This window comes from Parasteatoda tepidariorum, chromosome 3 (genome assembly GCF_982258835.1).
Source record: "Parasteatoda tepidariorum strain Cologne lab strain chromosome 3, Ptep-v5.0, whole genome shotgun sequence".
NCBI classification, from domain to species: domain Eukaryota; kingdom Metazoa; phylum Arthropoda; class Arachnida; order Araneae; family Theridiidae; genus Parasteatoda; species Parasteatoda tepidariorum.
The window spans coordinates 108,461,073-108,480,818 of record NC_141757.1 but is presented as its reverse complement, the minus strand read 5'-3'; the positions used below and the strand labels follow the sequence as shown (position 1 = coordinate 108,480,818).

Sequence of the window (19,746 nt, the reverse complement as noted above, 5' to 3'; positions counted from 1 at the left end):
GTAAGTATCTTGCACGATTGAAAATAAAGTATACAAAATTTATCTTTTGACAAAAAGGGAAAGTGACTATGAAAATTATTTCACTTATTAATTGGACGAAAAAGTTAACATTGTCCAATTAACTACTCTGAAAAATTGCTAACTAAAATTATAAACTTGGTTATTTTCTCTTAAATTGAAATTGTTGCAGTCGAGTTGAATGCAATTTTTTCAAAGAATCATTAAATGGCTTTTAAGAAATATTATTTACGTAAAAGAGATTACCCAGATTTTATAATTAAACCATCTAAATTTTTTATTTTTATAAATAAAAATAATTTCATGAACAGAAATATGACTTTCCAAGAGATTCATAAAAAGAAATGAGATTGAAAATATTGACACTTAGATTTGGAAAATAAAAAGATCCAAAACCAATTTCCATACTCATGAGTTCCTATCTGGTCTCTCCCCTCCTCCCTCTAAACGAAATAGTTTAATGGGCGCAATATGATACTGAAAGGAGTCGGATGACCAGCTTTCTTCCATGGTCGATTTTGAAAAGATGGTTTTACGATGACGTGTTGCAGATGTTCCCTTTTGTAAATTGTCTCTCTTCAGTTTAACTTTTTTTTTTTAATCGACAATCAAAGAAGACAAAAATTTAAATTTACAGAAGATGAATGAGGTGTTTCTTAATAATTTGATTAGATATTAATTAAATTGGTAAAATCTATAAGATTTGTTTTTCTTTGTTTTTCTATTTATATTTATTCATCTATTTATTTATAATAATCAATTATTTGAATTCTAATGAGTATTAGTTTTTTTAATTATCAGTCTTCCTACTATATGCTAAGTATGTTTATTTGTTTAATGTCCCTGGTAGATTTTTAATCATTAACCTTTCATAGCATACATTAAAAATATTTCTGGAAGCGTAAAGTTTGAATCCGTGTAGATTGTCAATCATAAGAATGCTAGAGCACTAAACTTTTTATTTGCAAAAATGTTTCTAAGTTGGAGAGAAGAAGACATATTAGACTAACTAAATTTATTCAATTAATATTATTATTGAAACATAACTTGTGTTTCTTTTTTTCTAAGTATATATATAAAGAGCTTTACTCACAATAGTTTACTCAAATCAACAGTACAACAATACTAATTGTATTGTCATCATTTTTTCTCTATAAAAGTTTTTGTGCTATACTACTTTATTGTAGAAATTATAACAAACGAATGTTTTTATTGCCATTTCAGTGAAAATTCTTAGGATATTTTAGATTTACTTTTTAGAATGTGACTTTTGAAAATAATCTTTGATGCCTTACATAACATTACGCAAATTAATTAGCTGTCACATTCATACGAAAAAGTTCAGTGTTTTTTTTTCTGTAAATATTTAAAAAATTTTTTAGCCTTTGTATACCAGCGGGACTTTTTAATCCCACTAACACCAATTCTGTAGCATTTAAACAGAACAAAATAACCCATCTGAACAAATATCTCCCTACAGAAATCTGATTTTCCGTTTATCACTAATTATTGACACCACGCGATTATTTGAAGTTGAACTTCATCTATGGTTATGGAATTATTTAGTTGTTGATATTTCGTTCGAGGACGCCATTTTATGGTTTTTAAATTTCATTCCTCAATTTTCAGCTTTCGATCTCGTTAAAATTCGCAAGTAGTACGTCTTTCATATTTTTTATTGATTTATTAACATTTTCAAACAGTTATAAGACAAAGTAATAAATTTTCTACTTTAATTAAAATTTTATAAAATGGTTTAAGTTCCAAATTGATTTTTTTATAAAAAACGAGGAAGTAATATTGGATATTAAATATATATTTGTAGAAGTTTAAAATTGATATTATTTAGTGGGACAAAAGATATTCGCAATTTTTTGATAGTTTTTCAATAATATGGTAAATAAAATGTTAATGTCTTTAGAAGTATTTATATTAATTAGAATTCCACTCTTTTTTATCGTATGAGTGGAATATTATACTATGTGGAGTGGAATATAATTATAGAAACTTTGAATTTTAATTTATAGAAAATAAGTCTAAAAGTAGATGGGAAATTTTTTAACGCAATAATTTGAACATGTGAGTGGTTGTGCCCATTGATACCTTAAATAACTTATTATATACTAGCTGAAATAGGAGTTAATTTTGAAATGGAGAATAAGCACAAATATTAGTGTCTTCAACTTTTGAGATACACTCATAACAAAACTCTGAAATTACAAAGTCAAGATATTTTTAAACTCGATCGATATTGTATTTTAGCATCAATCTATAGTATGTGATGTTTTTGTGTCAACACTGTGCTTATCTTATCACATCACTCAAATAGTTCATTCATTGAATTTCTAGACATTCCATGCTGAAAAGGGAGTACGTTGTTAGTCAAGCACATATTTGAAAGAAGCACTTTGCTTGGAGAGGACAATGGAAGGAAATTTTGATTTTAATTAGGCGTACAAAACTTCCCACTAAAGCCTTACCGAACAATTGTGTTTCATCTGTCTAGAAAATCTTCTTCAAGAAGCCATCCATACGCACAGCAATTGTCTTCCTAGTATAGATGCATCAAGACGGAGCATTAATATGCATTAATTGTTATTAAATAATATAATGAGCAAACTAAGGGGTAGTATTTAGGTCCTTTGAAGGAGGTTGAGGAAAGGTTTAAGAGTGACTACAATAGTAGTTAGTGGAGGAATTTCATCTCTTTATCTGTCTATTCCTTTTCTTTCGTTTTTTTTTGGTACAATTTTATCTGATATACTATGGAATAGAAATACCATTGAATATCTCATTTGAAGCTTCCTTGCACTCTCTCCTTGTCTTTGCATTTTACAACTTATCGGCTAAACAGTTTATTATTATATAACAAATATATATATTACAGTTTATAATATTATAAACGGAATTACGGAAACATTTTAATTAATATTTAATTAAAAAAATAAATTTAAACGATCTTTTCAAACTCTGTTTCTTATTTTCCAGTTAAGGCCATATTATCTTTTAGTATTAATAGAGGAACTTTAAAAAATAAAAAAATATGACATAGTTTTAATATCATTTTTATTTATCCTATGTTTCGCTTATTTTTTTCCATGTTATTTCAAGGAATATATTAAATAAAAATAACCTATTTGAAGCTTTTTTTTCATATCATTTTAAAGAAATGAAATCTATTGAAACATACCTAACTTCCAATGTGGTGAACCGGGATAGAATCCCAGTCATGACTGGTCGATGCGAATTCCTATCTAACATTGGGAGGTTTTCGTGTTTTTCCTCTCCTTGTAACCCAAATGCGGGTTAGTTTCCTTCAAAAAGTCTTCCACGAAGGTAAATTTTCTCCCAATACTTGATCGAAAAATTCCCTTGTCATTTGGATTGGATTCAAAATAAAAAGACTACGAAGTTAAGCATTAATATTCGCAATTGGGTCGGCAGTTTCACGACATTTATTAAAAAAAATTACAAAAAAACATTCCTATCTGAATGAATATTTAGTCCAAAGTTTGATACCAACATGTGGAGCGTGAAAACAAGAGTATTAAAATCATTTTAATAAATTTTCTACCAAATACACATCACACGCAATAATTTAATTTTTATACGGAAATTTTAATTCCACATCATTTAAAATTTTTTTTCAATTTTTGAAGAACACTTTTCTGCATGTCTTAAAGTTTATAACATTTTGACGAAGGGCTGAGCAAACAAATTTTTCTACAACAAGGACTGTAAATTCCTGTAATAAAAAAATTGGACTTTCTTATATTAATATCCTTTATTATATTTAACTTTCAAATTTTCAATTTAACTTTATTTAAAACTTCACTTTTTTAAATTTTGCTTTCTTAAATTTAGCTTTCTAATATTTTAATAAACTATAATTAGATTAATTAAAGTTAATTCCGGCATTGTTTGCAGTGCAAAAATTTTTTCTCAGAAAACACATCTCTGGGAATGGCTAATAAGGGGCATGGAAGAGAAATTAAAATAACACATTGCTCACATACTTTATTCTACCAATGTAAAAGAACGAAAAAATGTGAAGAAAAATTATATTATACACTTTTAATGTGAATTTGAAAAATTTCTCGCTATTAAATACATAAGTGATTGCATAATTACTACCCTTAATATATATTTTTAGAATCTTGTAAAAAAAAAGTGTTAAAAAGTATACATTAGGAATGACAAATTAATGTTCAAGCAATAAAAAAAAAAAAAAAAAAACAATAGTTTCAAAATCTAGTGAAATACAACAAAGGAATCAGGACTGAAAACATCAAAACGAATTTGATTGCCTGATGTAACAAAGAGAAGCTTAACTCTAAATATTACAACTTAATTTTTAAATTATCACGATGAAATTTCGTGGTGTTTATAATAATCACAGTTCGCATTCTTTCTATTTCCCCTGGCAATCAAACTGGTTTTAATATTTTCAGTCTTACCTTCTTCAGCAGTGATTCATTGTATTTTGATATCGTTTGTATTTTTCTCCCGTAAATATTATATGTGTCCACTAATGTTCTTTTACTTCATTTTTTTAAAAAATTTCTAAAAATTCAATAAAGGATTTTATTACTTAACACCTTACATATACATATGTTCATATTTTTCTTCGTTTACTGAATTGAATAGAAATTTCACAATACAGGGCTAAGTGCTTGGTCATGGTTGGAGGATGTGCGTTCTTGAGTACTAGCTTATTTTACTTTATTTTTTTTTACCGTGGAAAAACAAATTATCCCAGCCATTAGAGTAGTTAAAACTATTTATAAGATGGAAAAATTGCACCACTTTACGTTTATATTTAATGTAAATGTTTTTTAAGACGACAAATGAGTGTACGACAGATTTTTTTTTTAAGAAAAAGGAAAAGAAAAGATTAGGTTTTTTTCATATTGTATATTGGTCTTTATAGTTTCGACTTTATAGTATAGTGGAAGATCTTTACGTCATTATCTTGATTTAATTAAACTCACTATTTCAAAAGCTAAATATTTTGATTCTAAAATATCTTTAAAAAACAAGAAGAAGAAAAAAATTACAAAAAAAGGGGGAGGGAGATAATATATTTAAAAAATAAATTCTACTCTCAAAATTAGTAAAATGCAAGAAAAATATTACTTCTAAATAAATAAAATTTATACGAAAGGAACGAATTAACAGCGAATATATTTTTCATAATACATTATAAGCTTATAAATGAAAAGTAAGCTATCGATTTTTAAAACGCCGTCCCCGTACCAGTTCTTCAAAAGGGCAGTGTGAGAAAAAGATTTCCAAAAGAATGTGAACAGAGTAAAAGTATTTCAGAGAGAGAGGGAGGAAGACCCCCAACAGAGAAGATTAGTCACGGTGAAACCGCAGTCGTATGAGCTTGGGGGAGAAAGTTGCTTCCCTCCCTTAGCCAAAGGTAGAAAGTGACTTGAGTTTCAAAGCCAATATTGCAAAAAGTAATAAAGATCAAAAAATTTGACCCACATTTTCGTGGATAGGAAAGATTGAAAAAATTATTAGTATTTTTTTAAAATTGATTACTCCGATTCTTAAACAAGAAAAATCGGTTCAAAGTGTGAGAAGCCCGCCATAGACTTTACATGTTAAAAGCAGAATTGAGGAGTCTGCTTGGTGCAACACTTTTCTCCCGGCAACCACGATTCATGACCCTGATTTTCTGCTCTTTTGGGAATGCCGTCTTATATCATTGTTTGCCAAGGAACAGAGTAAAAGTATTTCAGAGAGAGAGGGAGGAAGATCCCCAACAGAGAAGATTAGTCACGGTGAAACCGCAGTCGTATGAGCTTGGGGGAGAAAGTTGCTTCCCTCCCTTAGCCAAAGGTAGAAAGTGACTTGAGTTTCAAAGCCAATATTGCAAAAAGTAATAAAGATCAAAAAATTTGACCCACATTTTCGTGGATAGGAAAGATTGAAAAAATTATTAGTATTTTTTTTAAATTGATTACTCCGATTCTTAAACAAGAAAAATCGGTTCAAAGTGTGAGAAGCCCGCCATAGACTTTACATGTTAAAAGCAGAATTGAGGAGTCTGCTTGGTGCAACACTTTTCTCCCGGCAACCACGATTCATGACCCTGATTTTCTGCTCTTTTGGGAATGCCGTCTTATATCATTGTTTGCCAAGTTCGGACTGATTGCTTTATAAAATTAATAAACTCGAATATCTCTTATCAATTCAATCCGTTTATTCAGTTTCAATGAATGGTACACAAAGCGTTTAAAATCAATTTATTTATCTAGCACAGATTCAACCGTCGAAAAAGTTGCAGCTATCCGTACAGTTGGCTTCAATGTTTACTAACACTACTTGTCAAAGGCTTATAAGCCTTACTTATATGTAATTGAGCAGACGACCCTGCATGCTTGTGTACCAATAAATAAGTAAATCCGAATTACAATTTGGATTTTAAGTTATTTTTAAGCTCATGGAGTGAAGAAATTGGTACATTTTAATATGGCTGGAGGGCGAAGAAATGCTAAATCTAGTTCTTTTAATAAACATCAAGCTCATGCATCGGATGATAGGTAATAATTTCTAATTTCAATCATAAACTAACTACAATATTTTTGTATGGGGGTCCTTGGTCCCGCTATCAGTACCAAATTACGGGTTGGGTTCACACCAGTTATGAAAATTAAGTGCTCCTATAGGACCACCTAAGTATTCATTTAGCAGTCCAAAAATTTTATATGGTAGACAAATTTGGAAAAAGAAATTGAACTTTGCAATTACATAGTTTATGTTATGGTACACATAAAAAAATATATTAATTGCCATAGATATAACTATAATAACAAATTAGGTTCATTGCCCCATAGTAATTGAAGATTAGCATTTATTAAAACTAAGTGAAAAAAGCTAAAATAACAATTGGTAAATCGATTTAGCATAAAGACTAAAATACTGAGCCCAAATAAATAATTTTAAAAAAAGGAGAAAAACAGAGAAACTAAAAGCAAACAAAATATTTTGACTACAATCGGCAAGTCGCCAAATTATTTTAAAACGAGAAATTTTTTAAAAGAAACATGTAGAGATTTGCCAAAGGGTGGCTATGAGTTATTCCCTTTGAGTTTGTTCTTTTCTGTGGGTTTTTTTAAATATTTTTTTTATTGCGGACAGCTGCCTGAAAGTTGCCAAGACTTGACAGTTATTCTGCCACAGATCACGATACGGAAATCTCCCCATGAAATTGCTGATAGTTCAAGTTTAATCTGTACTTATATAGAGTACATCTGATATGTATAATTTACAATTACGCCATTTGTAAAAAATTTGTCACTATCGTTGAAAATTTTTGGTATTACTACTGAGAAGAAGAAAACAAATGGTCAAAATTCCCATATCCTGACAGACAGGTCAATCTAGCTGAGATTTAAAGGGGAATTTTTTTCTTTGTTTCGCCTAGCCGCAATTTTCTCACGATTAAGTCATTGCATTTTATGACTTTCAGGTATGCTGGTATTGCAAATGAGTTTTTTACACTTTCTTTCAATTTAAAATAAAGAAATCTGCCTCTTCAAAACAAGTTAGTCTTTTTAAAATTCCTGGGAAAAATGATATTTGATTTTACGCTTTTTCCTACTTAATTCGATTTGAATGCGATTTAAAATTACATTCACATGATTTAAAATCACATAAAGGAATTCGTGTTTGCATTATTTAAAATCAAGCACTGCAATTCATATTTACAGGATTTACATATCGTATTTTGTATTTTTAAAATTTTATATCATCACGTTTCACGCAATTTCACTATACAGAAACGTGTATTTAAAATTTTCTTAGTGAATATACAGTGGAAAATCTTTATAATACTCAATCAATTTGCTTATCTTGCTAAATAAGTTTAAAATATTAATTTGGAGCAGATAAATTGTAAAATGCTTTACTTTAAAAAATTTTTTAGATGCAAGTACTTAAAAATACAAAATATGCACTTAAGTATTGTTATTTACAAAAAAATAAATAAATAATTAAGATAAGAATTTCTGCAGCTTTAGAACTAGGAATAAATAAATCAATTTTGGTTTGTTTAGCTTTAGCAAATAGTTAAGTAAAGTAGTTTAACCTCTTAGCAAATAGTTAAGTAAATAATGTAAAAAGCTAATAGCTCTTTCTTAGTCGTCAAAATTACAAGACTATAAAGTTGATAGTCGTAAACTCAGAATTAGGTTGGCTGGTTATAAAATTAAATAAAATGACTAACATTATATTCCATTTTTTTTTTAAATTTTTTAAATTTTTTTTATTTGAATAAATAAAAAAATGCTAAATTTACTTGCACCAGTGAAATAAATTAATCAAATAATAAGTATGCTGTCGAACTTATAATGAGTTAAATATTCTTAAATTTTACCCGTGAAAATTAAATGCATACTGAATCATTGTGTTACAACTTACATGTTTTAGAGTTTTTTTTTTTTATGTTCATTATAATTTCAAAAATGTCTAAATATGAAATTTTCTCTCTAATTATAATTCCTAAAATTTCTTAAATTATAAAATGGAAGTTTCAAAATACAACTATTTGAAACATCTAGAATATTCTTGTATAAGTGTATAAAAAATCTAAGAGCTTAACATTTTATCTGTGTTTTTCTTTGTTAGACACACAGACTTGCCTACCCAGCCGCAGGTCATTCCTCCTAAACACATCCCCCTTCCTGATTTGTCTCCCTCTTCTGATCTATTATTTGAAGTTGATGCTTTAGTTCTGAGTTTGTGTGCAATAGCTGGACAATATGTAAATTTATATAGAAGTGTATTTTGGCTTCCTTATTCACACACCGATTTTGCTTTAGTGAGTATGTCCAATTATTTGTAAGAATGTTATTTTACATTCAAACCACTTTTATAAAATGTAGATGCAATGGTAGGTTAAATATAAAATTGTGTATAATGTATTAATGCATTGCAATATCACTTTTCTTTCATTTAAAAAGAAAAAGAGTCATCTTCCCTGCTAAAGTAAAATTTTATTCCAGGGTTGGTATTTTGATATGATCTAGGTGAGTCATAAAATAATAATTAATTTTGATTTTCATTTTTAAAAGCCCTTAAGAATGTTGGAAGGAGATAACTACTTCCAGGTTGTCATGTGTATAATGAGCTACAAACATGTGAAGTTCAAATCACGCACTTAAGTAATTACTTTTTGACATGCTCAATTTGTGCCAATTGAGCATGTCAAAATGAATCATGAACTTCTTATATAGCAATTGCTAAGAATTTTCACTGTTTTTTATAAAAATTCTTTTTTATTAAAATTTTTTATGGAAACCAAATTCAAATTCCGCATTTGATTATGAATTTTTATTGTGACAAACTCCCGTTTTTTTTTTTTTTTTTGTTTTGATGCTTTTTTTTTATTTCCCGGCAGTTATTGCTACTGATTTCTACATGGTTTTTAACATTCTGTTTTCTTTTTTTTTATTTATTTATATTGCGACACTGGAAATTCAAATCCTGCAATTGAATAATAAATTTTTGATGTACTCAATTTACGCCGATGGTATCGTAAGTCCATTTGGCGTTTTGCTTGTTTTTTCGGCAGTTATTGCTATTGATTTTCAAACGGCTTTTAAAGATTCTGACATGTTTCTTTCTAGGATGGGAAATTTGATTCGCTGTCTAAAGTTTTACTTTTTGGCGAATGAGTCAATAATTTTTTGATCAATTTTATGCCGGTTCTTGTTATTTATTTCCTCATAGTTTTTAAAATCTGATATTTTTAATGCAATGTTATTTATTACGGCAAGCAAATTTCGAAACACACATGAGTAACCCCTTTTTAATGAGTTTGATTCTCATGGTTCCATTGTAAATTCAAGTGATTTTGTCATCAATCTTTTTTTCAGCAGTTACTGCTGCAGATTTCGTAATTTTTAATTTATTTATTTACGTGATGACAACTTTCAAAATTCGAGAATGTTGTCCATAATATTAGAGCTACTTTTTTTAGGATTATTACATTTACAATTAAAAAAATATCTATTTTAATCTGTATGTGGATTTTTTTTTATTAGCACAAAGTGCGTCCGCTATTATAAATTAGTAACATATATAAAATTTTATTAAGAATATCTCACAGATAAACGAGTGCTAGGAAGGTTAGTCGCAGAAAGCCAGCAAAAGTTCTACCACAGAGCACTAATGCGTATTTGTTATCTATATTGTTTAATAACTGCTGAAATTTATTTTTTGACTTGGCAGCAAAGAACTGAAATATTAAATGTGAGAGCAGTCATAATCATGTATCCTTGGGCATACATATCCTTTTAATTTTCGAATGAGATTTTTTTTTCTCACATGGACAATGAAAATAATTATAAATTTAACCAATATCATTAAAAGAAGCTATTTCTTTGTAAAAGTTACATTTACTACGAAATTTTTTTATTTATTTAATTGCTAATTCTCATTCTACCTTGTCATTTTCATGTAAGGCTTTGTTTGCATACATAATAATTCTTGTTCCTTTACTGTTAGAGTTTCTTTTAATATATAAAGCGGCAAAGTGTATTTTTGTTGATCGTTTTCTTTCCTATTTCAGATATTTCACTAAGTTAAATCATTTTCTTTTACAGAATTTGGTTTTGAATGATCAATAAATGGAGATTTTTAATAAGAAATTTACTTATGTTTGAACTTCATGTTTTAACCATTTCCATGGTAATATGATGCAACAATTTATAGAAGCATTTATGATGTAATAATATTAATTCCTTTATAAAGCTAATATAGTCAATGCTCAATATAATGACCCCTAAAATTTAAAAAAAGAATAGATATAATGTAATGTCTCGATAATATGAATATTTAAAGCTGTAGCAAATATTTACTTATAAATACTGCATTTATTTTGGCAAATTCCGCCTCCAATCTAATCAATCTTGCTTTGAAATTTTTTATGTCTGTTCTAAGCAAATGGCATCATGCTGATTATAAGCAGCCATTTTTGCAAAATTACATATGCACAGAGAACTGTTTACAAGTTTCACCTGTAATGAATGGTAGCTTCAAAAGAAATAGTAGTTTGAATCATTTCCTGGAGACTTTTAAAATACTCAAAAAGAAAAGATGAAAGAAAATTATGATTAATTAATCTGTAGAAACCTTTAAAAAAGCTATTGAGGCTTTCTGAATTACAAACGTTTTGAATGTTTGACTCTGATTTCCCGGCTAGGATTCAGTATACATTTCTAATTCTCAATAATGAAAGTAACCGATCTTTTTTACCATAGATATTGCCAAGGACCATATAGGATAAGAGTTGGTGATCTTGTCACTCTATCTTGATTCATAGAAAATTCAAGATGTTTCACCTGTTCTGTAATGAATGGTAACATCAAAAGAAATAGTAGTTTGAGTCATTTAAAAGAGTCTTTTAAAACACATTGTCAATGGAAAAATGTTTAGAAAGCTCTGAAATGCTGTTTTTGGAGTGATGTCAGGAGTCTGTCCAGGCCGAATTTACTTACGTTTAGCGGTACCTTCACAAATTCAACTTTAGGAAGAACGGTAGTTTTAAAAAATACTTTTTCTTAAAATTTTATTTTGAATCCCTCAAGAAACGATAAATCCATATTTTTGTGTTAATCTTTTAATATAATTTTTAATTTTTCACAAATTATTTCTAAATTTTCACAAAATAGGCACCTCTCAGAAAAACCTAGACAGGATGTTCTAGTTCTTGAAATTAAAAACATAATAATAATAAATAAATAAAAAAAAATTTTTTTTTTTAATTTTTTATTTTTATTTCTAGTAGCAAAGGAAAATGTCAAACTCTTATAAGATTATAACAGAACACAATAAGAGAAAAAAGTCAATGTCCCACCAGCAGATGTCGAGCGTTCCAGTATCACTTCAACTCTGAGCCCCCATGCAGAGCCCATGCATCCCAACAAATGATTCCTGCCCATGATTTCATCTCTTTCACAACGTCAGCAATTAGGACTCGTGAAAATGCTAATTCGGTGAAGGTGGTTCACCAGGCAGTATATAAATAAAATAAAAGCAAAATTTCACTTACCATATTGGAATGAACACTGTTCAGACATTCTATTGGGCATTAAAGTAATATTGCATCTACAGAAAAGCAAATGGGACTTTATGTCCCATTTGCTATTCATTGCATTCCCGGTCATTGTGATGAAATGGTCATAAAAATGGTGGGTGGGTCGTACCTAAGAGCATTGACTGTATGAATTTTCATTGAATGCATGGTGATTTACAGTTATGATTTTATTTCTCTCTTTTCAGAATTATTATCTCATTGATCCTTACCTCTTGGCTTTTTGTTTAATCATGGTAGCTAGAAGATTTCCAATTTATCTTCTGAAACAAGTAAGTCTAACATACAGCAGTTTCTAACTTACAAAATGATTTTAATAATACTATTATCTACAAATATTTTGATCAGTGGATTTCAGGATTAAATTATAAACATACATATCCCACTGTAACCCACATTGGAAAAAAAAGTTCCTAGAAATTTTACATATTTGCTATAAGGAGAAAAAAGAGAACCTACTACTGTTGTTGACATTTTGCGAAAATAAATTAAATAATAAAAGAAGACATAGAAATTTTTTTAAAAATAAGCTTTAATAATATAGTATGTATGTATATCAAAATATTTTTTGCCTGAGTTATAATTAAATACATTTGAAAAGTAATCATTATCCTGGAATAAAATTTAAGAAAAATTAATCAATGGTTTAAAGTCGTGGTCAACAATAATTCCAGCAATTTATTTTGATGATGATCGATCATATAGCATCAGTAACAGATTGTAAATCTGTATATATTTAGTGTTAAGCACTGTGTGTTTGGTAACAAAAATTTTTTTTACAGGTAAATTTGTTACAATATCATATTTTAGAATTTGTTGTACCTTCAACAAGATTAAACATACTTTAGTTGATTAATAATATGCTTAGTAACTGAGCATAATATTTTAAATGGAAGTGTAAACTGGACAAAATTTTTAGTATAATTAAAATTAATTATTTTAAACTAGATTAGAAAAAAGTTCATAAAAATATCAATGTAATGAAGAAAATAATTAATTCTTATTTAATTACTTTTAAATTATCTAAAACAATTTGGTTTGGTGTTTTTGTAAATGAACAAATCTCAGTTATATTTTCATTTATAATAATGAATCATTTTTAAAATTATGAATTTAAAAAAACTTGTGACAAACGTATTTTACTTTTTTATTTTTAAGCATAATGGTTTTAAACAATGAAACATTAAATTTAGTGCAATGATTAACTAAAAAAAATTTGTACATCAGTTTATAATGCAGTATGAATTTAAATTAACAACTGCCTCTTGAATTTACTGTAAAGAAAAAAGTTTTTTAACAAACTTTTTGTTATTTGTTTTTCATCAATCTCACCTGCTGAACACTTTGATTCCAAAATTCAATTTGATGAACTATAAAAATCATAATTTGTTTTAATGTTTATTATGGTAATTAATTATAAATTGTTTTTCTTTTAAATCAGACATTTGATGTATTGCAAATATATCAAGACAATCCAATTTAAAATATTTATTTTACATTTTATATAACATTTACCTGCTTCATAAATTCGAAAAAACATAAACTATTAGATACTAATTTTTGGGGGGGAAGGGGCATTCGCCAAATTATTATTGATGCCATTGATACTTATTTAATGGTTGTATTAGGTACTACTGGCTTAGTATTAATGAGTTCTGTGATAAACGGCACTCCTATAGGATTCTGATGTAGCTACTGTATTTAATAATTCCTAATTTATGTGTAAAAACGTATAAGATCAAAAAAACTTATAAAAAAATTTGACCTGATTAATATATATGATATTAAATGTTACCTTTTTTTAATTTATGAATAATTTTCACCTTAAATTATTTTTTATCCAGTCTTTAAGCACTATAAACTGCAGATTAATTATCAAATTAGCAATTTTTTTGTTTTTTAAATATGTCAAAATCTTGTAAACATAGCAAGACAAGTGAGTTATTTATGACCCCAACTGTTTATCGTGCTTAAATTTAATTATATTATTTGCCTTCCCTATATTTTTTATAATCAGAGATGATTAAGGCCGTTCGCTCGCTCGATCGGGAGAAAAGCAACCCCCATGTTATTCTATGGACAGTTCAGTACTGCATAAAATCGTCAATTTTCAAGATAATAACGTTCTGTTTTTTGGAAACGAAAGAAAATAAAAATATCTTTATTATCCTGTCTGGAATTAAATTAAAAAAATTTTTTACTATTTTTTAAATTCGAAAAACTTATTCCAACTTCCAACAGTTTTTATCCATAGTAGTTTTTCTCTCATCTAGTTTTTAAGAAGGGAAAATTAAGGTTAAATTCTTATCTTTCATTTAAAAAAAAAAGAACAGAATTATTTTTAAATTTGACCGAGAAAAATGGTACAAAGACATCACGAAATTTGAACTTTAAATCTAAGCTAACTGAGTTATTGTGCTGCCACCTACAATGAAGGCGTTGATTTACCTAATTATGCGAAGTGAAAAAAAAGCAACCCCCTTAGTCGGCTGGTCACTGATTGGTTTAAGGAATGGCGGTTCATTCGAAAAAAGTAGCCAAATTTTAGCCTCTCCTTACTGGTAGAATAAGTGATTTTCTTTACTTGTAGAAATTTCTTAATGTTTTGCGAATTTTATTTTGGAAAACGCTTTACGTCTTTGATCTTTCCTTCGATTCTTAAAGTTCCGGGATAAAAGATAAGAATTAATATTATGGGTATGCATTGAAATCTGGTATTATACAAATGGAAAGACACTATACTTTATTATTATTATTTAGTCAGCAGTTAGTAACCCCTCACCGAGCCTCGATAGCGAACTAGGCAGCGCGTCAGTCTCATAATCAACCCCCCCCCTCCCTGAACGAATGATTTCATTAAAATATAGAAATCTACAAATCGGAAATTTTCAAAAGTTTTTAATAAAATATTTTTGAGTTATAGGTAAAAAAATTTCAAAAATTTAAAAACATTAACTGTGAAATCTTCTGTTTCACTCTCAATAAATTCTATTTAAATAGAGTTTACAAAACATACATTTGCCCATACATTAAAAACAGGAATTCAGAGGAAAAGTTATATGAATAAATTGATTCTGCGATTTTTACAACTTCCAGGTTATTAGTAAAATGCAATTTTTTTATTTCAACAGATAGTAAATATTATTTTCTTCGGAAAAGTAAAAATATGTACTGTTATCAATTTTTTTTTATTACTCGTAATTTTTAGAGCAAAACAGCAAACATGCAAAAGAATTCAGAAAAAATATACATTTTCTAATGGGAAATTGTGCTGATTATTTAATGAAATAATCCAATTTCGATGGAATGAGAAATTACATGATTTAATAATTTTAAATTAAACTTTTGGAACTAGATACATGAATTTATCTTCAGAAAATAACACATGATTTACCCCTTCAATAAATAATACATTTTCTTATTTTTGATGAATAAATAAAACATAGTTACGAAAAATATTTTGTCTAATCAATAGAAGAAAATATTTAAAACATTTGATATGATCTATTCTCTGAAATGAAGCTAAAGCTTTCTAGCTTTTGTCTGATTAAAATAATTCTTTATTTCTTAAAATTAGACAAATATCCTACTTTACATAATAAGCGTATTTTTATATAACAAATTCTTGAATTTCTTTAGTGGGGAAAATGTTACTTTACATATAGGTTATGTAATAAAAAAAATCCGCGAATGAAAGATAATAAATTGAAAGATAATACTCATTTCGTTCTATTGAAATATCATTTGTTTCAAGATTAAATTTATACATTTACTTTTAATCCAGACATTACACTTCAATGAAAGCTAATTTCCAGTTCATTTCCCACTTTATAATTTCCAATTTTATTTCATAGGTGCTTACAACTGCTGAAATAAGTTCCGGAATATTTAATATTGAAAAATTAAAATAGCAGCAAAATCCGAGCCTATTAATGTTTGCGCATAAAAAAAAAAAAAAAAAAAAAAAAAAATTCTAAATATTTAGAATTTGCTATTTGGTTAATTTAATTTTAAGTTTATGAAAAGTATTGAAGAATTTTTAACGAAATGAAAGTAATTGTTTTTGAAAATGTGTAGGGTGAAATAATATTACCTTTCAAACTTTGTTGCACAATTTACGTAGAGACAAATCACGTTGCCTGTTTTATTAAATAAAGTTTTAAAATGCTTCGTAAAATTTTATAATAAAACTCAGTTATGAATCTTTAATTCAGGGCTGTATCAACGCCTCCTATAACTGAAAGTCTCCACACGGTTTTTTATAGGTAGTCTGATCAGACCACTGTGAAGGATATCCACTTTCCGAACGAGTCATTTAATACATAGTCATTTAATAATAAAAGTGGTAGCAAATATATGACTAAAAATTTGTTTCATTTATCAATATTATTGGTTTGCCTTATTCACTTGTCAACCACTACAGATTCAATTCTCAAATATAGATGATAAATTTCTCTCAATTACTTTTATTATTATTAACTTTTATTACTTTTATTATTATTAACTTTTATTACTTTTATTATTATTAACTTTTATTACTTTTATTATTATTAGAGAAAAGGTTTTAGGTTCATGAGCACAACTGGCTCACTTTTTGAATAGTCTGCGCGGACTACTTATAAAAGGCCGTGTGGAGACTTTCTAATGTAGGAGGTGATGGCTGTATGCATGCATCATTTGTTACCGGGGCAAAGTATGAGACATCGGCATTCCATAACATTGCATGGAACGCCAGGCTTTTTTTTTTCTTTTTTTTTTTTTTACAAAGCACGAAATATGAGAATTGTTATATACTTTCCCTAGACACTATATGTAATAGCTGGGCATTCTATAGAATGACAAATGATATTGAGGGAAAGTAAAAACGAAAGGTCCTGGCAAGGCTATTCTGTAAATTACGCCCATTCCTCGACAATTTAAATGTTATTTGGAAAAAATATTGAGAGGGCCATTAAATAAATGTCTTCAAAATGCGTAGGGAAAATGAAAGTTGAATAAAACAAAATTTATGCCTTGAAGAATCCATGCCATATGAAGGGAAACAAAATTTTCATATACAAATGAAGAAATTAAAATTAAACTACTTGCTCTGATATGGTAAGCTTCAATGACGTTTGAATTACATTTCATTACTTTCGAAACGACATATTCTACACTTTGAAGGTTTTTCATTATATAGAATGCTTAGGAAATGTGTGAAATATGAGACACTGCCTGCAAGTTTAAGGCGTTTCAACTCACTGGCTAGTTAAGGTATAACAACCCCTAGACATTCTATAGAATGTTGGCTTTCAAACTTTGACGGTAACATAATTATCAGAATGGAAGAGCCGTGGTGGCTCAGGGGATAGAGTGCTCACCTCCAAATGAGGTGGTACGATTTCGAATCCAAGTGATAGTTGGTCATATGAAATCCGCCCACGGCTCACACCGAGCGCAATGTTGACAAAAAATATCCTCAGTGCTAGACGGATCATGGATCCGTCAGACTAATCTTGGTAGGTTTTCGTGGTTTTCATGTCCACCTGAAGAAAAGGCGTATCATTTCTTTCAAAACGTTCTCCACGAAGGCAATTTTCTCCCAATACTTGATCGAAGAGTTACTTTGTCTTCTGTATTGTGTTCAAAAATACTAGGCTACGGAGTTGGTATTCATAAATTCGAAATTGGGCCGGCTGTTCAACGACAATTATTGAAAAAGGAAGGGAGAAAATTAAAAACAAAATGGAAATATTGGAAACCGGTAAGAAAATCATGTCATATCTTTAATCCATAAATATCAATATATTTTGGAACAGTTATAATAAAGATATGGGACAGTTTTATTATCCGAAAAAAAAAATCTTGATGAATATTTTATAATTACAAATAGTGAGATCTTATTTTATTCCTTACGATCTTAATTTTTATCCTCGCAGTTGCTAGTTTTTTTTAAGAAAAATAATTAATAAAATAAATCATTATTGATAAGCATTTCGGAAATAAATAATTTATACAAATACAATTTTCAGCTGCATACAATCTTTATTTTTTCCCCCAAGTATTTTCACCTCGCATTTGTGGCGTAAACAGTAGGAAACAAAAATAGAAAAAAAAAGAAAAGAAAAGAAGCTCTCTATCATATAATGCATAAGAAAAACAAGAAACTTCATCCATCTCTTCCTGTTACTATGGGGTCTATGAATAAAACCGGTTCCTTCTGGCCATTCAAATGTGTAGTTGTACTAGCCGGGACTATAGGGAAGAAGACTATCTTTATTTTTTTTTAGTACGCTATGGACTGAAGATGCCTCACGTGCTTATCTTATATGTATAATAAAACTAAAATAAGACTTTCTGATCCATAATTAAAGAATGCTAAACAACTGTTCATAATATTAAAAAAATCGGATTACTTTATAATACAAGTTTAATTACATTAGTATGTACACAATTGTTTTTTCATATGATAATCAACGTAATTGATCGGAGTCGCAAGCTTTTCGCTTATTGTTTTGGAATAAGATATTCAAAAATATTCCTTTAACTTAATTAATAGATATGAGAAAGCGCATGACTTAAACACTTCTAAAATAATTTTCTAAGTATTCTTTGAGAAATATGAAAAAATTCGTTAGTATTTCATTGTTTCGATTATTTTGACCTATACAACCACTATATATATATATATCAGAAACTAAAATGTCTATAAACTAATACCTTTTAATTTCTAGTAAATCATTTTTTCATACAAAACTTTAAACTACTAAGGATTGCCAAGTATTTTGATTACACGCCTATTTCTAATTTCCCATAGATTCTGTTCATAGTCTGATTACATATTCATATTTTTTAAAATTGTGAGTACATTTCTTACTATAAGGATTTTAAATTGGAAAAACTTGCCTATCATTTCGAAGCTGATTATTCTATAACAATAACCAGGATTCAATCGAACTCCTGCATCCAGCATTTGGACAAACTAGCCTTCGTAGCTTCATTGAGCTAATAATCCGTATCCACGTTTCATTGCGAGGAAAACCTCCCTCGGTTCGCACAACGGAAAGGGAATTCTTACCCTGAGTTGTCGACCACTGACTATATCTTACGTCAGTTCTGTGGTCGGTGCGAACTGGGAGTAGAATTCGTATCAACCAGTCACCTCTGTGATCGACTACTATGGGTTACAACTACTAGTGCTCATCCTCTTAGCCTTATAATTTTCAATCAATCCAAAAAAAAAAAGAAACAAAAAAGCACAGAAACTCCTGGATCAGTATCCCCAAAGGTATGATTTTTTACGGGAACATGGAGGACTTTATTGCCTGACAAATTTAACGTGCATCAGTCACCATTTACTACATGGGTAGTCTTCAGCCAGCGGGGGTCGAACACACAACCTTTTGAACATGGACCCAGTGCCCTACCGACCAGGCTATTCCGGCCCCCTTTATTAGATAGGAATTTTTCTGATTCAATTGTTTACGTATTTGTTTTTTAAGAAATATACGTTTCTGAGTTATGTTTAAAGAATATAATACTCACGATATCCCTTGTACACATACTATGGATGTAATATTTTTTTAAATTTTTTTTTTAGAATCATCATGGTGTGAGGTATTTACCCAGATACCATGTTT

General features: G+C 28.7%; 1 protein-coding gene across 3 annotated transcripts in view; it reads left to right on the top strand.

Annotated features, from left to right (window-relative positions):
- The first annotated feature begins 5,807 nt into the window (after nucleotides 1-5,807).
- Nucleotides 5,808-19,746, top strand: part of LOC107438322 (transmembrane protein 39A) — a 44,446-nt gene continuing 30,507 nt past the window's right edge. The window contains exons 1-4 of one of the 3 annotated variants that reach the window (XM_087159899.1): nucleotides 6,180-6,572; nucleotides 8,659-8,851; nucleotides 10,638-10,722; nucleotides 12,316-12,399. In XM_087159899.1, the coding sequence (XP_087016025.1) occupies nucleotides 10,651-10,722; nucleotides 12,316-12,399 (156 nt within the window). In that variant the 5' untranslated portion in view covers nucleotides 6,180-6,572; nucleotides 8,659-8,851; nucleotides 10,638-10,650. Of the gene's footprint in view, nucleotides 6,573-8,658; nucleotides 8,852-10,637; nucleotides 10,723-12,315; nucleotides 12,400-19,746 lie in introns of those variants that run through there. The other 2 variants (XM_043045461.3, XM_071184229.2) reach the window with 2 other exon arrangements.